General features: G+C 46.1%; 1 protein-coding gene across 4 annotated transcripts in view; it reads right to left on the bottom strand.

Moving 5' to 3' along the window:
• Positions 1-26,432, bottom strand: part of LBP (lipopolysaccharide binding protein) — a 37,162-nt gene extending 10,730 nt beyond the window's left edge. For 2 of the 4 annotated variants that reach the window (XM_060397796.1, XM_004014566.5), the window contains exons 1-11: positions 26,274-26,432; positions 23,051-23,165; positions 21,446-21,574; positions 15,264-15,419; positions 14,015-14,078; positions 10,415-10,478; positions 7,574-7,665; positions 6,100-6,276; positions 4,153-4,212; positions 2,042-2,209; positions 137-204 (exon numbers count right to left, since the gene is read on the bottom strand). In XM_060397796.1, coding sequence (XP_060253779.1) covers positions 137-204; positions 2,042-2,209; positions 4,153-4,212; positions 6,100-6,276; positions 7,574-7,665; positions 10,415-10,478; positions 14,015-14,078; positions 15,264-15,419; positions 21,446-21,574; positions 23,051-23,165; positions 26,274-26,397 — 1,217 coding nt within the window. In that variant the 5' untranslated portion in view covers positions 26,398-26,432. The remainder of the gene's footprint in view (positions 1-136; positions 205-2,041; positions 2,210-4,152; positions 4,213-6,099; positions 6,277-7,573; positions 7,666-10,414; positions 10,479-14,014; positions 14,079-15,263; positions 15,420-21,445; positions 21,575-23,050; positions 23,166-26,273) is intronic. The other 2 variants (XM_060397797.1, XM_042230122.1) reach the window with 1 other exon arrangement.
• Positions 26,433-27,639: the final 1,207 nt, after the last annotated feature.

Genomic DNA, 27,639 nt, shown 5'->3' with positions numbered 1-27,639 from the left:
TCCCCACCCAGTGGTGGGCGCTAAACGTTGAAGGGGGATCCAATTACATCCCACCTCCAGCTGCACTGAATCAGCTGCAGTGTCAGATGGAGTGAGCCCAGCTGAGCGCCCCCGCGTAGTCAGCAGGCTGACTTACTTTTCTGGCTCCAAGAATCCAGTGATCTTGCTGGTGTTGAAGGTCAACATGGCAGACACATTAGTGGCCTGGAAATTCCAGTAAAAAGAAACAGGTCTGAATGAAGGAGGTCGTCATGTACAGAATGCATAACTATGAGAACTGGCTGTCTCCTCTAACGAATACCTCACTGAGTTAAAGCAGGAACTTGCCCGCTGGGCTGTAGGTTACCAGGAAGCTCATCGTAGGTGCTAATAAACGCTTGAACTTGGACTTGAACATTTTTACTTGAAATTGCTATGATGGGCTTCCTAGGTGGCACTAGTGGTAAAGAATCCACCTGCAATGCAGGAAACCCAGGTTCAGTCCTTGGGTTGGGAAGATCCCCTGGAGGAGGGCATGGCAACCCATTCCAGTATTCTTGCCTGGAGAATCCCATGGACAGAGGAGCCTGGAGGGCTACAGTCCACAGGGTCACAAAGAGTTGGACATGACTGAAGTGACTTAAGCATGGCATGGCTGACTACGATAGCAATTAGACTTTGAACAGACTACCAAGAGAAGATGTGTGGTGCTTTGTTGCTTCATCATGGGGATGAAGCAGGGGATTCTGTCCATGGGGATTCTCCAGGAAAGAATACTGGAGTAGGTTGCCATGCCCTCCTCCAGGGGATCTTCCTGACCCAGGGATCGAACACAAGTCTACTGCATTGCAGGCAGATTCTTTACTGTCTGAGCCACCAAGGTACAGAGGCTTATCTCTGGAGATCTCTAAAGGGATCCTTTCTAGCTATCTCAGGGCCAAGATTCAGCTTTAAGAAATAATAACAATAATAATAAAAAATTATGTTTTAATTTAAAATATATTGATGACAATTTCGATAACAATCACAACCATTAAATTGCACATGCAACATCTGGGAGCAATTGTTACTGTTTAGCTGCTAAATCTGGACTTCTCCTTATGGACTCACTTAGTGGAACAAACATACATTAAGTAAGTACAACTGCAAAGAGCTACATAAGTATCTTTACATAAGTCCTACGAAGAGAAATAATAGGATGCCATAAGAAAAAAGTGACAAGGTCGTAAGATAGATCAGGGATAAGGGCAATCAAGAAAGGCCAGTCTTGGGACTTCCCTGGTGGTCCAGTGGTTAAGAACTGCCTGCCAATGCAGGAGACATGGGTTTGATCCCTGGTCTGGGAACTAAGACCCCACGTGCTGTGGGGCAACTAGGCCTGTGCATCACAATGACTGAAGGCTGTATGCCCTATAACCTGTGCTCTATGACAAGAAAAGCCAGCACAATGAGAAGCTTGTACACCGCAACTAGAGAGTAGCCCCAAGTCGCTGCAACTAGAGAAAGCCTGTGTGTAGCAATAAAGACCCATAGCAACCAGAAATAAATAAATAAATAAGCTTAGAAAAAAAAGAAGAGAAAGGCCTATCTGAGGATCCTTGGTGTTGGAGAAGACTCTTGAGAGTCCCTTGGACTGCAAGGAGATCCAACCAGTCCATTCTGAAGGAGATCAGCCCTGGGATTTCTTTGGAAGGAATGATGCTAAAGCTGAAACTCCAGTACTTTGGACACCTCATGCAAAGAGTTGACTCATTGGAAAAGACTCTGATGCTGGGAGGGATTGGGGGCAGGAGGAGAAGGGGACGACCGAGGATGAGATGGCTGGATGGTATCACGGACTCGATGGGTGTGAATCTGAGTGAACTCCGGGAGTTGGTGATGGACAGGGAGGCCTGGCGTGCTGCGATTCATGGGGTCGCAAAGAATCGGACACGGCTGAGCCACTGAACTGAACTGAACTGAACTGAAGTTGAGATTGATCCTAAGGAATTAACCAGGTGGTCAGTGCGAGGAAGAACCAGCAGGAAAAGGCAACAACATTTGCAAAGGCTTTGAACCTTACCACACCGAGCCGGAAGACAGGTTCCTTGACGGAGTTGGGTAGGAGCACAAAGGCCTCGATCTCCATCTGGGCAGCTGTGGACAGATTTCCAGGGCTGAAGTTCAGGCATGGGGCAGAGACTACTGCTCCCTGGAGCTCCAAGTTCGTGTTGGGGTACAGTCTGGCTATCTGAGGGTGGAATGAAGAGATTATGTCAAGAGAAGAGAATACGCAGGTTTGCTGGGACAACCTGGAGGGAGCTGGAGCAAGCTGAGACCACCTGTTGGTTTAATTTCCACAAAATGCTCTGTGCCTTGTTTTCTTAAAGGTATCACTGGACATCCTTCCATGTCAGACATATAAAGCCTGCATCGTTTATCTCCTGGCTGAACTGTGTTCTATTTCACTGTGTGTGGGTACTGCAACTGATCTAATCTTATTGGGCGTCAAATTGTCTCCAAAGTGTTGCCTTTTAATGACTACTCCCCTGCATGCCCTTGGCTATTATTTTGCGGGATACATTCCCTGCGGAGTCCAAGGGCAAGAATATTTTTTAAAGCTTCTTCCAGGTATTGCCAAACTCCTCCAGAAAGGTTGGACTGAATTTTTTCACTCCACACCTTTCCCTGGGCAATCAGTGAGAGCTATTGCTTCTCTAGAACCTGTATGCCCAGCTCCCCTCCCCCTACTCTGATAACTGCATACGCCACTGTTTTTGATGACACACCTAGATTTAGCATTTTAAAAGTTATGGCAATTTTCTGTTTAATTAAAATTTAATTTGGGGTCAAGACTGTTCCGTGTAGGGGGGAAGTCAGTGGAGGAACAGTCCCATGAGCCTTTTAGCTATGCAAATATAAAATCTATATTCTATTGTAAAAGGGAGATGTTTAGAAGGTTAAGGAGGTAAATCACTTTCCCTCAGAAGGATAGCTGAGCTGCTTCTGTGTCAGGTTGATTATGATGTGAGCAGGAAAGGGGAGGGGCGGTTTCCTCCTCTTTCTGGGGAGAAAGGGCTGTTGGAGCCAGGACGTGGCCAAGGTCCCTCCAAAGCTAGTGCCAACAATATGGCGGCAGGTTGGGCTGCTGTGGGGTTCTAGGGAGAGAAAGGGCCTGCTGTGGGGGTGCCTTATGGAAGGAGGTGACCCAGGTACTGCAGTATTTGAAGTTTAACAATTTCCCCACCATTATAATTCCTCTCAGCCTTCATCAAGCCTTCGGAAAGGAACTTTAAACACTACTGCCTATCTGAGCTGCGTCTTGACGGGACTCCGAAGGTGGAGGAGAAGACAGGTAGATTTCTATGAGATTAAATAAGATGTTGCACATAAAGAGCTTAGTCCAGCAAGGACAGCGCTACAGGGTTATTCACTGTGTCACTCATGTAGCAAAGAAAAAACGTACATGTCCTTCCATGGGAGACGGGATACTCAAACTATGGTCAATCCATAATACAATGGCAGATTGGATTCCCAGGAAAATAAGAGTGAGGAAGTTTTTATTTACCTATACAGAATCATCTCCTGGTACAGTAGGGGGAAAAGTAAGGTGAAAACTGGTGTGTAAAATATACCTCAATTTGCATTAAAAAAAACAGAGGAAAGACAAATAACATTTATTCGTATATACACAGAATCTCCCCAGAAGGGTGTGTGCAATTTGATAATATTGACAGACTTGGAGTGTGAACTGGATGTTTAGGGGACAGGAGTGGATGGGAATTTTCACTCTATAATCTTTTAGGTCTTTTGAATCTTGAACCATGAAAAATTATCCATTCAAAAGATAATTTTTGTAATGCACCAAGAACAGGGCCTGACCCCTACTACACCCTCTGTAATTGCTTGGTGTCCTTAATTGGGGCACATTTTGTGGGTCTTGTCAGTATTCCTTGGAATTATCAGAGAGCATCAGTAAGAGACTGGGTGGCCTGTGGTCCCAGGAGACACAGGGTTTGGGCCTCTGTCATTTTGACTTTGAAGGGAAACCTGTAGCACCCCAGCCTTCATTGGGGACCCCACTGTGGGCCTTCTGGCTGTTGATCAAGCTGAGAGGAGGGTGGAGGTTTTAAAGAATACCCCTGAAGGCTTTGGGGGCTCAACCTGCACCCTGAGGGCTAAGGGAAACCTTACCCTGGGAACGAAGGCGCGGAAGGACTTGGTGTTCAGTCGAATGTTAGAATCAGGCGGAATCTGCAATGAAAGGACACAAAGAAGTTTTAAGTGCTCTGGCCAGAGCTGAAGGTCTGCAGATAGATGGGGAAGTGGGAGGGTATTTAATAACATAGCTTCTTGACTGCTTGCGGTTACCATGGCAACAACGAGATGCTTGTTCTGCATTCACCATGAGCACATGAATCCCTGGGGTCCTGGCCGCTCTCCTTGGGGTGTAAGTGACATGCAGGACTCAATCAGAGGATACACAAGCATGAGATTTGCAGTCTCACAGACCTAGGTTTGACTCTAGGCTTTGTTACTATGTAATCCCAGCTGAGCCCCTTTCCCTCTTTGAGCCTCAACTTCCTCACCTATAAAATGGAGATAATTATATATGTGCATGTATGTGTGTGTGTGTATGCGTGTGTTAAGTTGCTTCATTTGTGTCCAACTTTTTGCGACCCCATGGACTGTAGCCCACCAGGCTCCTCTGTTCATGGGATTCTCCAGGCAAGAATACTGGAGTGGGTTGCTGGGCCCTCCTCCAGGGGATCTTCCTGACCCAGGGATTGAACCCGTGTCTCTTATGTCTCCTGCATTGGCAGCTGGGTTCTTTACCACTAGTGCCACCTGGAGGGCCCAGAGATCATTATGGTTCCCACTTACTGGGTTATTGTGAGGGCTAAATGAAATGGTGAGTATAAGGCATCTAGTCCAAGGCCTAGCACTTAGTGGGCGTTCAATAAAACACAGCTACTATGATCCCTTCCACTGAAGGAAAGTTCTGTACCACAGGTGGGAAGGGTGACCCAAATATGACAACAGAAGTAAATGACCCTGGCGTGGATGAGAAATAAAGGACAAATATCACTCCATGCATCACTTCTGGTCTCCAATTTATTACCAGGATTGGCTGGACCATCCAATTTGGATTGCATTGTGTTTCCTCCACCATCCTGACATGGTACACGAGGCTTCAGCTTTTACAAAGAGCTACAAGAAACAGCTACCTAAAACCCAGAAATATGAAAGAAACTGAAAGAAATTTTCATGAAGTGATCCACTATAAAATGTAGTAACCTTTATACAAAGCCACATTGGAGACAGTTATTTTAGAGGTAAATGCTAGGGCGACATTTTCTCTCCTTTTCACTGTGAATCCCTAAATCCTGTACTCTTTCCATTTTGGCTATGGGAAGCACCCACACAGATCTGTAATTTTTAAAAAAATCAATTTATGGGTCCTGTGTCTTCATAATTGTGCCTTACTTTTAACGTGGTCTTTATTTTCTATTCTATGAAACCTTATGGGTTTATCAGTTCATGAATTTATCTATTATCCTGCCTCATTCACTAAAATCTTTAAACCTCTACAAACCATCAGGATGGAAGAAAATATGCATGAGGACCACAGATTTAGGGACCTCCTGGTGGTCCAGTGGCTAAAAACCTGCTTTCCAATGCAGGGGACACAGGTTCAATTCCTGGTCGGGGAACTAAGATCCCACATGCCATGGGAAAAGTAAGCCTGAATGCTGCAAATACTGAGCTCATGTGACCTAGGGCCCATGCTCCGCAACTAGAGAAGCTCTTGTGCGCCTCAAGGAAGACCCAGCACACACACACACACACACACACACACACACACACACACACACAGATAATGGATCTAGACAGGAAGGAAAAGTAAAACACGGACAAGCAAGCCAGAAAATCTTCCACAATTGTTATAATGGAGAAAGAACTTTGAGCTTCCTGGCCGCCAAAGTGAGAAGTGAAATTGTGCTAACATATTTTTCCTGCTCTTGATCTTTTTTCTAGTTATAGTTTACTGTTTCACTGATGTACATGGGTGGGAAGGGAAGAGGAAGGAAGACCAAGTGATGAAGTCATTTGTGAGAGCTATTCTGCTATGATTCTCACCATGTCATCCGTGATAGTAAAGTTCAGGAATCCCGCTTTATGATAAACTAGGCTGGCGGTGTTGAAGGCATAATTTGAGATGGCAAAGTAGACCATTCGGCTGTGTTCCTCAGGAAGGTTCATGACAGGAGCAAGGAAAGCAACTGGGGAGCGGTCATCTCGGCTAAAAATTTCACCCTAGAGAGAGAGATAGAATCCATTTGAACTTTTCTATGTCTATCCCTGGGCTAAACACCTGAGCTAGGAGCCTATAGAGTCTGATGAGGGGATATGGGCTAGAGATGCTGCCTGAAATTCCACCATTAAAGATGTTTTCCTTGGAATCTTAAAAAAAAAAGATGAAAATGAGCTTGTTTGAAAAATGGAAGTAGAGTCACAGATGTAGGAAACACACTTATGGTTACTATGGGATAAGGTCGGAGAAGGCAATGGCACCCCACTCCAGTACTCTTGCCTGGAAAATCCCATGGATGGAGGAGTCTGGTGGGCTGCAGTCCATGGGGTCGCAGAGTCGGACACGACTGAAGCAACTTAGCAGCAGCAGCAGCAGCAGGGGATAAGGGAAGGGAAGGGAAAAGTTGGGAAACTGGGACTGATACATATACACTATATGTGTATATATATATAATAGATATATATATATAAAATAAACATATAACGAATGGGAACCTGCCATCTAGCACAGGGAACGCTACGCAGTACTCTGTAATGATCTATATGGGAACAGAATCTTTAAAGAAACAGTGGATGTATGTGTATCTATAACTGATTCACCTTGCTGAGACCTGAAACTAACACAGCATTGTTAATCGTCTATGTGTGTGTGCTCAGTCACTCGGTCGTGTCTGACTCTTTGTGATTGCATGGACTGGGGCCTGTCAGGCTCCTCTTGTCCATGGAATTTTTCAGGTAAGAATACTGGAGTGCATTACCATTTTCCTCCTCCAGGGGCTCTTCCCGACTCAGGGATTGAACCCAAGTCTCCTGCACTGGCAGGTGGATTCTTTATTACTAGAGTTACCTGGGATGCTCAAATCAACTATACTCCAATAAAAAAAATTTGGGTCAAATTTTGACCCTTTGGGTCAAAGTGTATGTCCAGGATCCCCTAATGAAATGCTTACCAGAAGCTTTGATGCTTTAACCTATAGGACCTCTTGGCCAGCTCTTCAATGCCATCGAGGGCCTGCTCTGGTTAATGTCACCTGCATGGTGGGATAGGTGAAGGAGTGGAGCGCAGGGCCAGGGAGGAAGGAAGTTTCAAGGCTTAAGTGATGTAAGACACCATGGGAGGAGCCTGTCTCTGGGAAATACTCCCCACAACTCCATACTGCCCTGCCCTTGACATGTGGGAACCATGGGGACCCAGGGACGGATCTGAAACTGGGGAACAGGAGGCCCCAAGAAAGGGCTGAGCTGAGGGAATGCCATGCCAGGGCTGGACCCACTCAAGCCCCTGACCCAGGACCCTTACCTTGAACATCACGTCCAGCGTTTGGTCTGTTGCTTGAGGGGCCCCCATTAAGCTGTAATCAAGGCCAGCGAGATGATCAATCTTTGTTGTGACTGTGAACCAGGGGAGGGACAGAATTAGGAGGCGGGTAATGCAGAAGGGATGAGGACTCTGGCTGAACCACACTCCCTCTGGAGAGGTCTCCAGAGCCCCCTGCCCCTCCACCTTAAGACCCTCCACCCAGCCCAGTGCTGGGGCAAAGGGCTCCTTCACCAAGAAAGAGACGACGTGGTTTCTTCTGTTCCACTGATGATTTAGTCACAAGGGGACTGGTGTGCTTATCCCAGAGCCTGAGCAGTTTCCAGAATCTTACACACACACACACACACACACACACACACACACACACACACACACACACACACACACAGCCTGAGCACAGGAGGAGCTCAGGTCTGGCAACCCCTCCATACCCAGAACTTCACACCAAGGAAGACATACGATAGGGAAAATTCTACAACCAAAGATATTGCTCTTCAACTTTATAATCAAGACCTTGATCTTCAAGGAAACCAGCCACCTACCAATATCAACCAAATAACCAGGAAGGCGGGGCCATATTCAGAGGACCCAGAGACTCCCCTCCAAGGCTTTGGTGGGGGCAGGAGCTCTCTGTCCCACGCACTGGGAACTCTGTGCACATGTGGGTCTCTGCTGAAGGGAAGGTTAGCAGTGAGTGTGGAGGCCTGGGGGCCAAGGCATCAGGGAACACCTCCAATTGTCCAGGGCGTGTCCCCACCAACGTTACCTGTGTAGCCTAGCTCTGGGGCCTCTGTTTGTAGAGAACTGTTCTACAGGTACGCTTATGTGCAGGCAAAGAGGTAGTATCAGATGCTCTCTGCCCCGTTGTTGGCAATAGGAAAGGATGACAGCAAACCTACCTGTCCAGCAGCTGGGGGCTCATTAAATAAATGGAGACACATCCGTAAGACAGAATACTGTGCAGTTATTAAAATAAAGTCTAGGGACTTCCTTGGAAGTCCAGTGGTTAGTGGTTACTCCACGCTTCCACTGCAGGGGGCGCAAGTTTGGTCACTGATTGGGGAACTAAGATCCTGCAAGCTGAGTGGCATGGCCCCCCCACCAAAAAAATGTCTATATAACCATTTTGGAAAACTGTTTGGCAGAATCTGGTAGGGCTGAACCTAGGCACATCACAGGAACCTGTAATTTCTCTCCTGCGTGTATATCCCAAGATGCATGTCCATATGAGTTAGAATATTCAAAGCAGCACTACCCACAATGATTTAGAACTGAAACTACCCAAATGGCCTTCAACAGGTCTATAGATAAACAAATGGAAAGACGTTATGGCTGATTCTCATTGTTATACAGCAGAAACCAACACAACATTGTAAAGCAATTATCCTCCAAATTAAAAAAAAAAAAAAAAAGGAAAGACATGGACACAGTGGATGACGCAGCAGGAGAGTGAATGACCTCACAATATGGAACAATATGGACTAACCTCATATTTTATTATTTTTTCAAGATTTTCTTTATGTGAACCATTTTTAAAGTCTTTATTGAATTTGTTACAATATTACTTTGGTTTTATGTTTTGGTTTTTTGGCTGCAAGTCATGTGGGATCTTAACTCCCCAACCAGGGATTGAACTCACATCCCCGGCACTGGAAGGTGAAGTCTTAATCACTGGACCACCAGGGAGGTCCATGGAGTGACCTCATATTTTAAAGTTGAACAGAGAAAGCCTTCTGCTTTTGATAAAAGACTGTGATTACTGAATAGGTCCATTCATGTACAAAGTGCAAAGCTGATCTTTGCTGGAAGAAGTAGGGAGAATGGTCACCCTGGAGGGGTGGGTGGTGCCAGAAGGAGACATGAGTGGACTCTGAAAGGCCAGTCATGTTCTGTATATTGATCTGGAAGCTGATAAGTGTGTGTGCTCAGTTTGTGAAAAAATTTTAAAAACTCCACTTACAGTTTGAGCACTTTTTTCTGTTTTGACTTCCACAAAAACGTTTTTAAAAACGAGATAAGTCTATATGTGCTGATGAAAAAAGATCTTCAAGGTATACAGGTTACAAAAAAAAACAATGTCTCTACTATTACAGACTAATGTATATATTTATAATTATGCATATTCACATATATTCATGAACAAAAGTAATACATATGTGAATGTATGGTGGTGGTGGTGGTTTAGCTGCTAAGTGTGTCCAACTCTGTGTGACCCCATGGACTGTAGCCCGCCAGGCGCCTCTGTCCAGGGAATTTCCCAGGCAAGAATACTGGAGTTGCCGTTTATTTCTCCAGGGGGTCCTCCCAGACCAGGGATTGAACTCCTGCATTGCAGGTGGATTCTTTCACTGATGAGCCACTAGGGAAGCCCATGTGAATGTATATTCATACGCTTATGGATGTGTATATTTATATTTGTACATGCAAAGGAAATATCTGAGAGTACACACTCAAAACAGTTTATCTCTTAGAAGAAAATCTGGGGGGACTTCCCTGGTGGTCCAGTGGCTAAGACTCTGCACTCATAATGCAGAGGGCACCTGTTCAAGCCCTGGTCAGGGAACTAGATCCCACATGCTCCAACTAAAAAAATCTTGTATGCTGCAGTGAAGACTGAAGATCCCACATGCTGCAATTAAGACCTGGTGTAGCCAAATAAATAAATAAATATTTTTTAAAAAAGAAGAAAATTTGGGGAGGAAAGGGGACTTTTAATTTTTACTTTTAATACTGCTGCTCCATGTAAGTTTTCATAAGGTACATATTAATGTATGCACTTATAAAAATGAATGAGAATCAAGGATGGGTGGAGTGCCCTACCTGGCAGAGTTTGAAGATAAGGCTGTAGCTCAGAGGTCACCGAGTCCTGAATAATTTCGCAAATCTGAAAAATATGGGAAAAGAAAGCCCGAGTGAGTTTGCTGGCTTTTGTCTGGCCCTGTGCTAACTGCTTCAGTCCCATTGCACATCTTTGCTAGCTGGTCATTGATTCTACAAAAATTTATAAGTGCTTATGATATGCCAGGTACCAAGAAAATAGAAATGATCAGAAACATGTCTGCCCCCATGTGGACCCCCAATAGGGTCCACTTGGGCCTGTTAAAGTCCATCACAGGACTGGAAATCGGAGCTAGGTACTTGCCTATGCAGCCGGATGGGGCAACATGGCTGGAGGCACTGCCTGAAACTCCGTCATGAAAGGCCTATTCCTTTGGGAAGCCCTAGTCTCTCAGGGTCTGGAATTGGACAGCAGAATTAGATAGTAGGTAGCAATAGCCACACAAATAAGTAGATGCAGATACTTCTTAACAGATTAGCTGGATGGATCAATAGTCCTTGTGTTATCGAATCCAAGCTCGTTCTGCTTGCTGAACGCTGAACAACAGGCCAGTGGACTGGAGACAGGTAGTAAGACAAGGAAATGTTATTCGGAGAGCCAGCTGACCAAGAGGATGGCAGACTAATGCTTCAAAATAACCATCTTCTCAGGGTCTGGATGTGGGGTTCTTTTATAGATCAGAGATGGAGGAGATGTGGAAACAAAGTAAAAAGGCCACTGATCTTACAAATATCTCCTAGAATGGCAAGCCTTGGAAAGGGGATGTGTTAATTTCTTCCTTCATGCCATCTACAAGTGGACCAAGGGTCTGAACAAAGGCACTTTAATTTAACAGTCAGGCAGAGGGGCAGGATTCTCGGAGGCAGGCCATTACATACAATAACAAAAGCAAGGAAAAGCAAGTCAAAGAAAGAGTTCCAACATAGAGTTAGAATTGGCTTTTCCCTGCAACACTTGTTTCCCCAGCTGCTTGTGGAAGACTCAGTCCTCCCATCCAATAGGCTACCATGCATAGTAAGCACTCAGAATTTGTTGCCCCAGGTAAACTGTGTGCTTCTCAAGAAATGGAAGTGCATGTTCGCAAACCTGTTTGCTTTCCTTGCTATTGCGATCACTCAAATTATTTCTTATGTAGGGACTTCCCTGGTAATCCAGTGATTAAGAGTCCATCTTGCAATGCAGGGGATGTGGGTTCGATCCCTGGTTGAGGAACTGAGATGCTGTGGAGCAACTAAGTCTGCTCACCACAACTACTGGGCCCATGTGCCACAACTAGAGAATCTGTGCACCACTACGAAAGATCCCACCTGCTGAAACCAAGGCCCGTTGTAGCCAAATAAATAAATAAATATTAAAAATTATTTTTTATGTAAACCCATGAAATAATGACTGAGAAAAGAGTTATTTGTCAGAAAAACCAACGGTAAGTGCTTTGGAAAGCTGAGTTGCTTAAAGAAAATGCCAGTAAACTGCTGTGGACCAGAAAAGCTTACCAGGAAAACAATTATAAAAATATGGAAGGATTCTGCATGGAGATCGCTTTGCAAACATCTCTAGATTCTCAGTGTGGTTAAAGAAATCTGAGCTGGAACCTGTAGCAGATGGATGTTAAATGTTAGAAAGACAGTGCTAGGCCAGTCAAGAGACTGTTTACAAAGAATGGTCCTGCGTCTTAGGTCAAAGGAATGTACGTTTACTGTATCTTAAAATATTTGGATTCATATGTAAATATTTTCTTTTTTCAAGGCTGTGTGAGTGAGTCCTCGCCTTATTTTTTTTCCATTTATCTATTTGTTTTTACTTTTGGCTGTGCTGGGTCTTCACTGCTGCACACGGCTTCCTCTAGTTGCAGAGAGCCGGGGTTACTCTTTGTTGCAGTGCACAGGCTGCTCATGGTGTTGGCATCTCCTGTTGTGGAGCACAGGCTCTAGGGTACGTGCGCTCAGTAGTCGTGGCTCCCAGGCTCCAGAGCACAGGCTCAATAGTAGTGGCCCATGGGCTTAGCTGCTCTGCAGCACGTGGTATCGTCCCAGACCAGGGATTGAATCCATGTCCCCTGCATCAGCAGGCCAACTCTTAACCACTGGACTACAGGGAAGTTGGAGTCCTCACTTTAAACAGCTTTTTTTTTTTAAAATTAACTAGCTATCACCTATCCTCCACAGATACAGTGGAGGAGAGGGACTTATGGGGGGGAGGTGTCCTAGAGATGCATGTGGTCCTGGCCTAGTCAGAGGGTCACTGATGGCTCCTATGAGGAGGTGACATTTTCGGGGCAAGCCATAGCTCAGATGGTAAAGAATCTGCCTGCTATGCAGGAGACCTGGGTTCACAGCACTATTGTTGTATAATATTGTTATTAATTATTCTTGTCTCCACATCAGCAGGGGAGCATAAATCCACACCACTGAAGAATACTAAGTCCCACTAGAAAGGCATGGAAACACGGCAGCGGGGTGCACGAGAAGAGGACTGGCATGTTTCCCAAGCTCGTCTAGACCCTGGGACCCCAGAACAAGAAAAGGAACAGAACTGCTTGCCATGTCCAATCCTTGGGGTTTGCATGCTATTTTCACTTCAACTACCAGGGGGCACTCAAAGCCAAAGCAGACTTGGATCAAGAGAGGTGTGCGCCTGTGTTGCCCCTTTCCTCTTCTTAACTTTCTCTTTTCCCAAGCAGTCATCACTACAAATGCAGCTCCAGGTAGATGATACACCGGAGACAGGATTTTAGGGTGAAGTAGGTGAATGAGAGAACTGAAAGTTAGCATAAACCTCTTTATTTTAGCCAGAGATTCCAAAATTTGGAGATTTCACAGGATTTTTTCGGAGAAGGCAATGGCACCCCACTCCAGTACTCTTGCCTGGAAAATCTCATGGACAGAGGAGGCTGATAGGCTGCAGTCCATGGGGTCGCGAAGAGTCGGACATGACTGAGCGACTTCCCTTTCACTTTTCACTTTCATGCATTGGAGAAGGAAATGGCAACCCACTCCAGTGTTCTTGCCTGGAGAATCCCAGGGACGGGGGAGCCTGGTGGGCTTCTGTCTATGGGGTTGCACAGAGTCGGACATGACTGAAGTGACTTAGCAGTAGCAGTAGCACAGAATTTTTTTAAATGGGGAAAACTGACACTGTGGCTGTTTATATAAGGCAATACAAAGCAGGTGTTCATGCGTTCACCCAGGTAGGAGCCAGAGCTCCTACATGGTCCACACACTCCCAAAGCTTCCTGCTTGGTCTCCACAGGCACGTAAGTGTTGATTTCCTTTTTGGCTTTTGTGGACTGCAGAGCTGGGGTGGGCAGTGAGCAAAGCCAAGATGACTTTATTCCGTTGTTTGACCCTTGGCCAAGCATCTGACCATTTTCTATCTAACTGAACAGACTTGGCGTCCAGACACCTACATCTTGCCCTCAGCTTTGCTGCACACCAGCTCCATGACCTTGGTTTGTCCTCTCTGGGCCTTGAGCCCAAATATGCCTGGGCCAGCCCCTAGGGATGTTCAAGTGCAGAGGTCACTGAGGACTTGCACCCAACCCTTGAGAGGCTCAGCAATGCCAGCTGCTAGGACAAGCTTACCCTGCTTTTCAAGGCCTTTCGGAACCTGGACTCAATCTGGTTATGGAAGAGATTCAGCAGCCACCTGGGGAGGGAAGCACGGTGGATGGTCAGCTTGGTGGCACTGAATGCGGAGAAAGCGGGGCAGCAGGGAGAGTCAGGCCAGTTCCCAAGAGAGGGCTCCCCACCCCATCCTGGCCCCTGCTGTGTTCCAGAATCCTGAATGGAATGAGCATGCAGACTCCCATTTCCCAGCACACCCCCTGATTCAGTGTATCTGACAGCCCAGCCCCAAATTCAGTATATTTAGAGGAGGGGTTGGAGACCATGCGACTTCCCAGGTGGCTCAGTGGTAAAGAATCTGCCTGCTAATGTGAGAGGCAAGGAGACCCAGTTTTGATCCCTGAATGAGGAAGATCCCCTGGAGTAGGTAATGGCAACCCATTCCAGTATTATCGCCTGGAAAATTCTATAGGCAGAGGAACCTGGTGGGCTACAGTCCATGGGGTTGCAAAGAGTTGGACGTGACTGAGAACACACACCACCACCACCTGGAGAATCCATGTTTTTCTTTTCCTTTTTTGGGGGAATATATCTTTATTTATTCTTATTTTTAAAGTTTTTGGCTGTGCCTCACAGACCCTCCTGCAGTGGAAGCGCAGAGTCTAAAGCACTGGACCACCAGGGAAGTCCCCAATTCATGTTTTTCTAATCAAGGAAACTGAGACTTGAAGAGATTGGCTCAAAGGTTTGTGTATTTTTCACAAGCTCTCATTTGACCAAAAGCCTTTGTGTTCTCTCCGTAGCCAAACTGCACATGTCTGATGGTGGTGAAGCTCTTTATTTTTTGGTGGAAATAGCACACCAATGCCTGCTCAGTCGTGTCTGATTCTTTGCGGTCCCTTCCTCTGTAGCCCACCATGCCTATGGGATTATCAGGCAAGAATACTCGAATAGGTGGCCATTTCTTTCCTCCAGGGTTTCTTCCAAACCCAGGGATTAAAACTGTGTCTCCTGCAGCTCCTGCACTGGCAGGCATATTCTTTACCACTGAATCACCTGGGAAGCCCGGCACACTCACCAGTACTCTGGGCTTAAATCTGCTTCTGTTCATCCCAGCAGGTCCCCCAAAGAATTACCTCCAAGCACATATGATGTGCCCATGCGGTACCCTGGACCGTCGTGCTTATCAGAGGCTTTGGGCCTTGGGTTGGATAGGCCTCTGGCTCCTGCAAGGGTCAAGCTGGTCAGTGTCCCCGTGGTGACCTACCCCAAATCTCCTGATATGTCCACCTCCACATCATGGATGTGGCTACTGCAGCTGGAGACAGCCACTTTGGGTCTCCCAGAGGGCTCACTGTCCAAGAGAAGATTGACTGAAATGGTGATGCCCTTGACCTTCACGTCAAAGGAGCCGTTTAGTCTCCTAGAGAAGAAAGAAGAAGTAGTAAGTGATTCGTAGACTATGGTCAGCCACCATTTGAGGGGAAATATAAATCTCAATTCCCAACTAAAGGAAACCAGAGTAAGAAGTTAACTACAGAAATTATTACAAATATAGTTATTACAAGATAAAGATTTGTGATAAACAAGGCCATAAAAGATCAAGAAGAAAGCTTGGGTCCATTTATTTATGGTCAGGGATGGGCAAAAGCCTTTCTAGGTCAAATCCAAGTCTCAGAAGCCATAAAGGAAATAGCTATGAGCTTGCCGGCACTGAAAATTAAAACTTTAGAGAACAACAATGGCATATGCAAATTTTAAAAAATTGCATCGTGAGCTAGCCAAAGACCTAATTTGCTTAACACATGAGCTAATATATGAGTTAATTTCCTTAATACACAAAGAACAACTTATACAGAGTAATAAGGAAAGGACAAAAGAGGAAAAAAAGAGAGGTTCAAGATGTTAACAGAAAGTTCAGTTGCAAATAAGCACATGAGACGTGATTAAGAATGAAAATAACAACGATGCCAGGTTTCATCTATCAGAGAGATAAAAAGTTCAGAAGATTTTCATACCCAGTGCTTGTGAAGATATAGGGAAACCAAACACTGGTTGAGAGAACACATCAGGAACACAGATTGGTGGGCTCTATTCTTAGAAGAAATGGAGTAGCCCTCATAGTCAACAAGAGTCTGAAATGCAGTATTTGGATGCAATTTCAAAAATGACGGAATGATCTCTGTTCATTTCCAAGGCAAATCATTCAATATCACAGTAATCCAAGTCTGTGCCCCAACCAGTAATGCTGAAGAAGCTGAAGCTGAATGGTTCTAGAAGATCTACAAGAGCTTCTAGAACTAACACCCAAAAAAGATGTCCTTTTCATTATAGGGGACAGGAATGCAAAAGTAGAAGTCAAGAGATACCTGGAGTAACAGGCAAATTTGACCTTGGAGTACAGAATGAAGCAAGGCAAATCTAATAGAGTTCTGCCAAGAGAACACACTGGACATAGCAAACACCCTCTTCCAAAAACATGTACTCTACACATGGACATCACCAGTGGTCAACACCAAAATCAGACTGATTATATTCTTTGCAGCCAAAGATGGAGAAGCTCCATACAGTCAGCAAAAACAAGACCAGGAGCTGACTGTGGCTCAGATCATCAACTCCTTATTGCAAAATTCAGACTTAAATTGAAGAAAGTAGGGAAAACCACTAAACCATTCAGGTAGGACCTAAATCAAATCCCTTATAATTACACAGTGGAAGTGAGAAATAGATTCGAGGGATTAGATCTGATAGACGAAGTGCCTGAAGAACTATGGAAGGAGGTTCATGACATTGTACAGGAGGCAGTGATCAAGACCATCCCCAAGAAAAGAAATGCAAAACGGCAAAATGGTTGTCTGAGGAGGCCTTATAAATAGCTGAGAAAAGAAGAGAAGCTAAAGGCAAAGGAAAAAAGGAAAGATATACCGATCCAAATGCAGAGTCCCAAAGAATAGCAAGGAGAGATACAAAAGCCTTCCTCAGTGATCGATGCAAAGAAATAGAGGGAAACAATAGAATGGGAAAGGCTAGAGATGTCTAAGGGAACATTTCATGCAAAATTGGGCACAATAAAGGACAGAAATGGTATGGACCTAACAGAAGCAGAAGATATTAAGAAGAGGTGGCAAGAATATACAGAAAAACTATACAAAAAAGATCTTTAGGACCCAGATAACCACAATGGTCTGATCACTCACCTAGAGCCAGACATCCTGGAATGTGAAGTCAAGTGGGCCTTAGGAAGTATCACTATGAACAAAGCTAGTGGAGGTGATGGAATTCCGGTTGAGCTATTTCAAATCCTAAAAGATGATGCTGTGAAAATGCTACATTCAATATGCCAGCAAATTTGGAAAACTCAGCAGTGGCCACAGGACTGGAAAAGGTCAGTTTTCATTCCAATCCCAAAGAAAGGCAATGCCAAAGAATGTTCAAACTACTGCACAATTGTACTCATCTCACACGCTAGCAAAGTAATGCTCAAAATTTTCCAAGCAAAATTCTTCAACAGTACCAAGAACTTCCAGATGTTCAATCTGGATTTAGAAAAGGCAGAGGAACCAGAGATCAAATTGCCAACATCCACTGGATCATCAAAAAAAGCAAGAGAGTTCCAGAAAAACATCTATTCTGCTTTATTTGTAATGCCAACGTCTTTGACTGTGTGGATCAGAACAAACTGGAAAGTTCTTCAAGAGATGGGAATACCAGACCACCTGACCTGCCTCCTGATAAAACTGTATGCTCGTCAAGAAGCATCAGTTAGAACTGGACATGGAATAACAGATTGGTTCCAAGCTGGGAAAGGAGTACACCAAGGTTGTATATTGTACCCTGCTTATTTAACTTATATTCAGAGAAATATAAGAAATGCTGGGCTAGAGGAAGCACCAGCTGGAATCAAGATTGCTGGGAGAAATATCAATAACCTCAGATATGCAGACACCACCCTTATGGCAGAAAGTGAAGAGGAACTAAAGAGACTTTTGATGAAAGTGAAAGAGGAGAGTAAAATGTTGGCTTAAAACTCAACATTCAGAAAGCTAAGATCATGGCATCCGTTCCCATCACTTCATGGCAAATAGATGGGAAAACAGTGGAAATAGTGAGAGACTTTATTTTGGGGGGCTTCAAAATCACTGGAGATGGTGACTGCAGCCATGAAATTAACAGACACTTTCTCCTTGAAAGAAAAGCTATGACCAACCTAGGCAGCATATTAAAAAGCAGAGACATTATTTTGCCAACAGAGGTCCATCTAGTCAAAGCTTTGATTTTTCCAGTAGTCCTGTATGGATGTGAGAGTTGGACTAAAGGAAAGCTGAGTGCCAAAGAATTGATACTTTTGAACTGTGGTGTTGGAGAAGACTCTTGAGAGTCCCTTGGACTGCAAGATCAAACCTGTCAATTCTCAAGGAAATCAGCCTTGAACATTCATTGGAAGGACTGATGCTGAAGCTGAAATGTCAATACTTTGGCCACCCAATGGGAAGAACTGACTCATTGGAAAAGACCCTGATGCTGGGAAAGATTGAAGGCAGGAGAAGAAGGGGACGACAGAGGATGAAATAGTTGGATGGCATCACCGACTCGATGGACATGAGTTTGAGCAGGTTCCAGGAGTTGGTGATGGACAGGGAAGCCTGGTGTGCTTCAGTCCACCGGGTCGCAAAGAGTCAGACACGACTGAGCAACTGAAATGAGCTGAACTGATCCTGATTATAACTATATAGCTTTGGTTCAGTAATTTTACTTCTAAGTCTTTAGTCTGTGGCTTATCCTGTCAAGATATTTGTGTGGGGAAGTTCACTGAAGCATCATGGGGAATAGCAAGAAATGAGGAATTAAGCTTAAATGTCAACTAGTCAGGACAGGTTCAATAAGTCGTGAGCATCTATATGATGAAGACTTTACAAAGAATGAGATCAATATGGTCCAGTTATACAGTGAAATATTACTCATTCATACAAAGGAATAAAGCATCGATACACGCTGTAGTGTGGATGAACCTCAAAGATAGTATGCTCCATAAGGGACTTCCCTGGTGGTTCAGTGGCTCAGACTCTGCACTCCTAAAGTAGGGGGTGTGGGTTCGATCCCTGGTCAGGGAGTAGAGTTTGCTACATGACATGGCTGAAGATACTGTGTACTATAACTAAGACCCAGTGCAGCCAAATTAATTAACTAATATTAAAAAAAATTATCCTGCATGACAAAAGCCAGAAAAATATGTGTGCTGTATGATGGCATGTATATGAAAGGTCCCAGATCTGCAAATCTATAGAGACAGAGGCTGACTGGCGGTGGCCCAGGGCTGGGTGAGGGGCAAATGGGGAGTGAGTGCTTAATGGGTATGGAGCATCTTTTGGGGTGATGGAAATATTGTGGGATTAGGTAGAAGTGGCGGTCACACAACACTGTAAATGTGCTAGATGCCATTGGGTACTTTAAAATGGTTAATTTCATGTTACGTGAATTTCACCTAAGTAAAAATTTTACATTAAAAGAAGTTTAAAAAAAGAATGAGCTAGATATTCATATGGTCATATGAAGAGATCTTGAAGAGTATGGCATGATTCCTGTCATGGAAATTGAATTAATATGCAAATATTAATGACTGCCAGCAAAGGTTCATGTAGTCAAAGCTATGGCTTTTCAGTAGTCAGGTTTGGATGTGAGTTGGATCATGAAGAAGGCTGAGCACCAAAGAACTGATGCTTTTGAACTGTGGTGTTGGAGAAGACTCTTGAGAGTTCCTTGGACTGCAAGGAGATCCAACCAGTCCATCCTAAAGGAAATCAACCCTGAATATTCATTGGAAAGACTGTTGCTGAAGCTGAAGCTCCAATACTTTGGCCACCTGACGTGAAGAGCCGACTCACTGGAAAAGACCTTGACACTGGCAAAAATTTAAGGCAAAAGGAGAAAGGGTTGATAGATAAAGAAATGGTTAGATAGTATCACCGACTCAATGGGCGAGAATCTGAGCAAACTCCAGGAGAGAGTGGAGGACAGAGGAGCCTGGCACGCTGCAGTCCATGGGTCACAAAGAGTTGGACAGGACTTAGCTACTGAACAACGACAATTGATGACCTATATGAAAGTGTTAGTTGCTCAGTCATGTCCGACTTTTCATGACCCCATGAACTGTAGCCCATCAGGCTCCTCTGCCAATGGGATTCTCCAGGCAAGAATACTGGAGTGGATTGCCATTTCCTTCTCCAGGGGATCTTCCTGACTGAGGGATCGAACCCAGATCTCCCACATTGCAGGCAGATTCACTACCATTTGAGCAACCAAGGAAGCCCAAGATACTGATCTACATACTGAGCATCTTTCTAAAGCAGTGTTGTCCAGCGGAAATATAATGTGAACTACATGTAAATGTAAAATTTTCTAGTACACATTTTAAAAAAGCACAATTAAAGGAGTGAGAATCATTTGAATAGTATATGATTATCATTTCAAAATGTGATCAACATAAACATTATTAATGTGATTTCTTATGTTCTTTTGGTACTAAGCCTTCACATCTAGTGTTTTACACTTACAATAGATCTCCATCTGTTCCGGCCACTTTGCATGTACTCAGTAAGGATGTGGGGCCAAAGACCTACAGTGTCAGTATGCCCAGGTCACCCATATTTGCCCTCCTGTTACGGGCTGAATTGTGGCCCCTGAATTTGTATGTTAAAGGCCACTTAGTTCTGGGAATTTGACTGTATTTGAGATAGAACCTTTAAAGAAGTGATCCAGTTAAAATGAGGCCATTAGGGTGGCCTAGAGTCCAGTCTGTCCTCCCAAGAAGAGGAGACCTGGACACACAGAGGACCACCAGGGGTGCAGGCTCGCAGAGGGATGGCTTACAGATGGAAGACGTGGTAACAGAGCAGCCATCTGCAAGCCCAGGAGAGAAGCCTCAGAGCAAACTAAATCTGCCCACATCTTGATCTTGAACTCCCAGCCTCCAGAAGTGTGAGAAAAAAAAAATTCCCGCTGTTTGACCAGCACCCCCCATCCCCCGCCCCGCCCTGGCCCAGACTGTGACATTCCATTATGGCGGCCTGAGGAGACTAACCCACCTTCCATCCAAGGACCTCAGAAGTCAGAGAACAGTTCAAAATGCTGGAGAGGTCAGCCCACCCTTGACCAATGGCAAGCAGGAGACTGGGGTAACTCAGACGTGTGCTCTGCCTACAATGTCCCCAAGAGGGTTGTCCCCGGGAGGGTTGAGCTCCGATAGCTGCCAAGCCGACTCCTTTCTTCCCCACCTCACTTCTGCACAAACCTTGGATGTTTCCCTAGGTCACTCACCAGACAAAGTACTTGCACTTGAATTCTTGCCTTGGGGGTCTGCTGTGGGGAAAGCTAGGAACACCTTGGACCCAAGAAAGATGGAATGAAAGCCAAAGTCAAGGGTCCAAGGGCGTGGGAATATAGCCAACTTACAGAATCCTCTTGCGCACCTTCCAGCTGCCTGTGACCTGGATGAAGGAGTCGGAGACAGAGAAAAGCAGGCCCTGGTTGGGGAGGAGCTTCAGAGCCGAGCCGAGCAGCTTACAGCTCTGAATGTTCAGGCTGGGGAGAGAGACCCACAGAAGAGGCATCAGCGTGGAGGCAGAGGCAGGTCTAGTCTCTGCAGGGGTCTTGCTCTCACCCTGGGACCTGGTACCCAGCTCCTGCTTACCTGCTGTGTGCCCTGAGCTAACCATGCAGCCTTGCCAAGTACTTTGCACGCACTGCGTCAGTTGGTCTCACAGACGGGGTCAGCACCGTTCAGGTTCCCTTTTCACACAGACGGAAAGAGAACTTCTTGGAAGGGATGCATTTGCCCAGAGTCACACCGTCAGGATCAGAGCCCACAGATCTCACAACCCTGGCTGGGACCCCAAGTAAGGTGCAGAGATGCACCCCATCATCATTTTCCTCTCCACATCCAGGTGGGGAACTCATTCAGAGAAGGCTGAGGGTAGCCTCAAGAAGAGATACGAAAGGCCTGGGAAAGCAAACCCAGACCATACGTATCCCGGGGCTGTCAGTGGGAAAGGAACGGTCAAGTTCCCTTTTCTTTGCCCAGTGCACAGTAGGTGCTTTATAGATGTTTAGTGATGGACTGAATAAAAGAAGGACTCAAAGACGCCATCAGTGGTGAGCAGAGAGGGGTGTGATGAGTCATGGGCTCAGTTGTCAAGCCTTCAAAAAGTGATTGATGTCTTTTAAAAAATATTTATTTATTTATTTCTGGCTGGGTTGGGTCTTCACTGCTGCATGCAATTTTTCTCTGGTTGCGGTGAGGGTGAGTTACTCTCTAGTTGTGGTGCAAGGGCTTCTCACTGCAGTGGCTTCTCTTGTTGCAGAGCACAGTCTCTGGCGCTCTTGGACTTCAGTAGTTGCAGTGCATGAGCTCAGTAGTTGCGGCTCCCAGGCTCTAGAGCACAGCTCAACAGTTATGGCGCACAGGTTTTGTTGCTCTGAGGCATGTGAGATCTTCCAGGATCAGAGACTGAGCCCGTGTCTCTTGCATTGCAGGTGGATTCTTTACCACTGAGCCTCCTGGGAAGCCTGATGCCTTTGTTTTTAAAGCATCAGCTCCTCTGGTCTAAATATCCTTTGAAGACTCAGGTGAAATGCCACCCCCTCCAGGAAGCCTTCCTTGACTCCTCCAAATGTGCCAACCTCAGCTCCAAGAGTTGTGTTACTATATCTAAAGTTAAAGGTTTATTTAAAAAAAAAATTTAAGGTCTATCTTCCCTTCCAGACTACATCCAGTGTCAGGCCAGAGCCTGGATTATCACTCCAAAGAGGCAGAAAGTTATCCCCATTTTACAGATAAGGAAACAAAGGCTCAGGTCACATAGCTAGTGGCTCTTCATTAATATTTGTTGTATGAACAAATGAAGGGCCCAAATTCCTTCCAGAACTTCCCTCTGAACTCTTCGAGGAACCGTCCCACCACTGCCTGCCCCAGAGAGGTCTTAGGCCATCCTGGGGCTCTCATTCCCTTCCTCTCTGGACACCACCCACAGCCCCTGCCCAGCCACCTCGGAGCCCCACCTGTGGAATCCATAGTCCACACTGCCGAAATGTTTGATCCTGACGTCCCCGTCGAAGTTGGGCAGTGTGACTTTGTGCAGCTTTTTCTGCAGAGCCAACAGCTCCTCTTGGGCCACTGAGGACACAAAACAGCTGGGAGTCAGCCTGATCGGCCTGCCTCCCTCCCTCTAAACCCTTCAGTGGCTCCTACCTGCCCTGGGGAAAGAGGTCAACTTTCTGTTTAGCATTAATATGGTTGCAGGTTATTGAACCCCTCTAGAGCAGGGGACTAGAGGGGAACTCTGTGGGTAAACAATCTGCCTGCAATGCAGGAGTGGCAGGAGACACAGGTTTGATCCCTGGGTGGGGAAGATCCCCTGGAGGAGGACATGGCAACCCACTCCAGGATTCTTGCCTGGAGAATCCCCATGGATGGAGGAGCCTGGCGGGCTGCAGTCCATGGGGTTGCAAAGAGCTGGGCACGGCTGAAGTGACTGAGCATGCATGCACACCCAAGAGCCCCAAGTGGCAGGAGAGAAATTCAGGAGCTTCACTGCACTCCAGGTGGGGCGGTTATGTTCATGCCCATTTTATGGATGGTCTGTCTTTGTCAGCAGCTCCACGAGAGAGGAGTGCTGTGTGCTTGGTGGCTGGGCCTCTTTCCTGTCCTTCACAGTGTCTAGCCTATGTAGAAGAGACTGCAAGGATTTTAGGGCTAGGATCCTGGCACTGGCATCTTTCTAGCTGGGTGACCTTGAGCAAGTCCTCAACCTTGGCATTCTCTGTCTGTCCCAAAGCAATGACAGCAGTACTTTCCTCACTGGGGTGGCATGAGAATTAAAAGAGATTGCTGCAGGACTTCCGTGGTGGTCCAGTGGTTAAGAGTCCTCCTGCCAATGCAGGGGACATGGGTTCAATCCCTAGTCTGGGAAGATTCCACTTGCCGAGGGTCCCATGTGCAACAACTACTGAGCCCGTGCACTTTACAGCCTATGGTCCACAACGAGAGAAGCCACCACAGTGAGAAGCCCATGCGCCACAACCAGAGAGTGGTCCCCGCTTGCCAGAACTAGAGAAAGCCCGCACAACAGTGAAGACTCAGCAAAGCCTAAATAAATAAGTTAACAAATAAAATTGTTAAACCGAAAAAGAAATCTAAGAAAAGAAAAATGTTTAAAAAGAGAGAGAGAGAGATCTTTGCAAAGCCAAAAGGAGTCTGAAGGGATAAAAAGCACTCTTGCATGGTGCCTGGCACACACGAAGCACTCAGTAAACACCCAGGAGGTCAAAGCAGGGTGGATCTTGTTTAAAAATATGGAAAGAAACCAAAATGTCCAGTTCTAGAGTACTGGTTACACGTACACAGTGGAAAGGAGGAACAAGAGGCAAATTTTGCCTGATGGCACCCATTCCAGTACTCTCGCCTGGAAAATCCCATGGACGGAGGAGCCTGGTAGGCTGCAGTCCATGGGGTCGCTAAGAGTCAGACACGACTGAGCGACTTCACTTTCAGTTTTCACTTTCCACTTTCATGCACTGGAGAAGGAAATGGCAACCCACTCCAGTGTTCTTGCCTGGAGAATCCCAGGGACGTGGAGCCTGGTGGGCTGCCGTCTATAGGGTCGCATAGAGTCAGACACGACTGAAGCGACTTAGCAGCAGTAGCAGCAGCAGAGTTTCAATATAAACAGTATTCACACTAGGACTTTCTGTTTATTCAGAGGTATGAGAGACCCAGGATTCTGCCCTTGGAGTGGGTGTGTGTACACAGATGACCACTGAGCTCCCCAACTCTGCCTCTTACCACTTTGCAGCCCTCCCTCCTGCACACACAGGAGCTGGTACTCTCCCAAAATGCTATCCCTTGTCCCTGGCTAACTCTCAAGTATCATTTCTGCCTCACCTCTTCCAAGAAGGCTTCCTTGATTGCCTTCTGTCTGGCTGCAGCCAATCTGGGCTCCCAACAACTCTTCCTGAGGGAATGTTATTACCCCATTTGAACAGATAAGGCAATTGAGGCTCCATATATGTGAGGAGCAGCTGTCCATCAAGTATTGTGGGGAGTAGTATATAAATACCCCCAATCCCTTGCCCCTTGGAAAGATGATTTCTGAGGCTTTGTTTTAGATCTTAAATGAAAATTACAAATGAATTATTATACAAAACAGAAACAAGCTCATAGACATCGAAAACAGACATGATTATGGAATGTGGATGATGGGACAAATTAGGAGTATGTGATTAGCAGATATGAACTACTATATATAAAATAAATAAGCAACAAGGATTTACTGTATAGCACAGGGAATTATATTTAATATCTTGTAATAACCGATAATGGAATATAATCTGCAAAGAACTGAATCATTTTGCTATATTCCTGAAACTAACATATTACTGTAAATCAACTATACATCAATAAAAAATAAAAACAGTTCTACTTTTGCTCATTCTTTAAAATTGAAGTATAACATCTGTAGAAGTACAACCTAAAGGGCACTTGTCTTATTAAAAGTGTTGGTCACTCAGTCCTGTCTAACTCTTTGTGACCCCATGGACTGTAGCTCACCAGGGAATTCTCCAGGCAAGAATACTAGAGTGGGTTGCCATGCCCTTCTCCAGGGAATTTTCCCAACCCAGGGATCAAACCTGGGTCTCCTGCATTGCAGGCAGATTCTTTACCATCTGAGTCACCAGGGAACCGACTGCGAGGTAATTCTTACATGTTTATGCATCCATGCAGCCAACACCCCAAGCAAACCACGGGGCATTCTCAGCACCCCTGCTGGCTCTCTGTGCCCCTTCTGGGTGGTCACCACCACTCTAACCTCTAGTTCTAAGTGTGTTCTAAGTGTGTGTTTTCGAACTTGAGCAAGAATTTTCCAGCAAAACTGTTCCCATCACAGGGGCAGTAGCTGGCTCACTGACATGCCTCCCCTGGCTGTCTTCTGTCCCTATCTCACGTGACAATCCTGCTATAGCATTTCCTGGGATCATCTCCCGAACCAAACATTCACCCCCAAATCTTTATCTCCGTTTGGCTAGTGGGAACCTGGCTAAGACAAGCAACGTGCCCACGTGTCCCAAAGGCTGGGTGACAAGGCCAGACCCCAAGCCAGGGCTGCCTGACCAGGAAGCCTGCACCACCCTGAGGGAGAGAGTCCCCTCTGTGTCCCCAGCTGTCCCCAGAGCAGCCTGGGGCCAAGCAGGTCAGCCAATCCAGCCAAAAGCCGCAGCTCCCTACCGTACTCCAAGCCCTGGTCGGTGATCCTGACAACAAGGCCAGGATTGGCCCCCAGGGCCCCGGAGGTGAATGTGAGCAGGGTTCCCAGCAAGAGGGAGGGCAGGGTGCCCTTCAAAGTCACCATCCTGGATTCCCAGGGGGCTGGGCCGGATCTGTCGCAGCCTCCAGCTGGGCCCAGCTCCCTTAAATAGCTGAGGCCTGAGGGCTGGGGCGGCTCCTGAGTGGGGCAGGTTCCTGGGACCAGGAAGGGGAGGCCGGGTGACTGGAATCTGCTTGCAACACTGTTGGGGTCACGGATCATTTAAAAGCCCAGTTGGCACTGCCTGGGAGACAGGGTGGATTGGCCTGGGTCCAGGTGACACTGTCCACCCTTCCCACAAAAAGGCCCCATGTTCATTTCCAGGAAGGCCTGGGTTTTATAGACAAGGAAGCTGAGGCTCCGAGAGACCATGTCACCGCTCAAGCTCACACACCCTGGCAGGTGGCAGAACTGGGAATCGAAGCCAGTTGTTTCTGTAAAAAAATTTCCCCGCCCCATCCCACCTTCCCTGCCTCCTATTGGGAAACAGGTTTTCTCAAACCCTGCTGATGGTAAAAGTTGTTGGAAGGCAACTTGGCCAATCCTTGAACTCCTCCCTGCCCTCCTCCAGGGGATCATCCCACCCCAGGGATCGAACGAGAATCTCCTGTCTCCAGGATTGGCAGGTGGGTTCTTTACCACTAGTGCCATCTGGGAAGCACTAGCCATTCTCTGCTTTTCTGTAATTGTGGTCTTTTAAAAATAAGTCCCGCTGGAAGGGCAAATGGCAACCCACTCTAGTATTCTTGCCTGGAAAATCCCGTAGACAGAGGAGCTTGGCACGTTGCAGTCCATGGGGGTCACAGTTGGACACTACCAAAGCAACTTAGCACAAAAATATGTCCACAAATTCTTTGATACTCTTTCCATCAAAAGCTGAGGTCTCCTTGAAATTGAAATTGTGCCCTCTCCTTGAAATTGGATAGGTCTTTGGAATGCCTCAACACCCTGACTGTGGCAGGCTCATAAAAGACACTGGAATTGGGCTTGGGATCTGAACTTCCACACTAAGTGCAGAGAAGCCCATACTGGGCTTCTCTGTGCCCTGTTGTTTGTATCCATCAGACTGAGGATTTAGGACTCCGCTGTCCCCACCCCAACCCCTGAAAGTAACCTAGGTGCTCCTGGGGGCAGTGCTGAACCTTTTGATTCCTATGTTTCTTCCAGCATTGAGTGAGAATGGGCAGGAAACCAGCATTTATTGAGCACCTACTATGTGGGGGGCACCATGCTGCTTATGCTACATTGCCACCTCTCAGCCTGCAGCAGCCCTTCATGGGATTTTAA

Source organism: Ovis aries, chromosome 13, assembly GCF_016772045.2.
Source record: "Ovis aries strain OAR_USU_Benz2616 breed Rambouillet chromosome 13, ARS-UI_Ramb_v3.0, whole genome shotgun sequence".
Classification (NCBI taxonomy): domain Eukaryota; kingdom Metazoa; phylum Chordata; class Mammalia; order Artiodactyla; family Bovidae; genus Ovis; species Ovis aries.
Note: the sequence above shows the minus strand (reverse complement) of the source record. Positions and strands in the feature narration are given on the sequence as shown.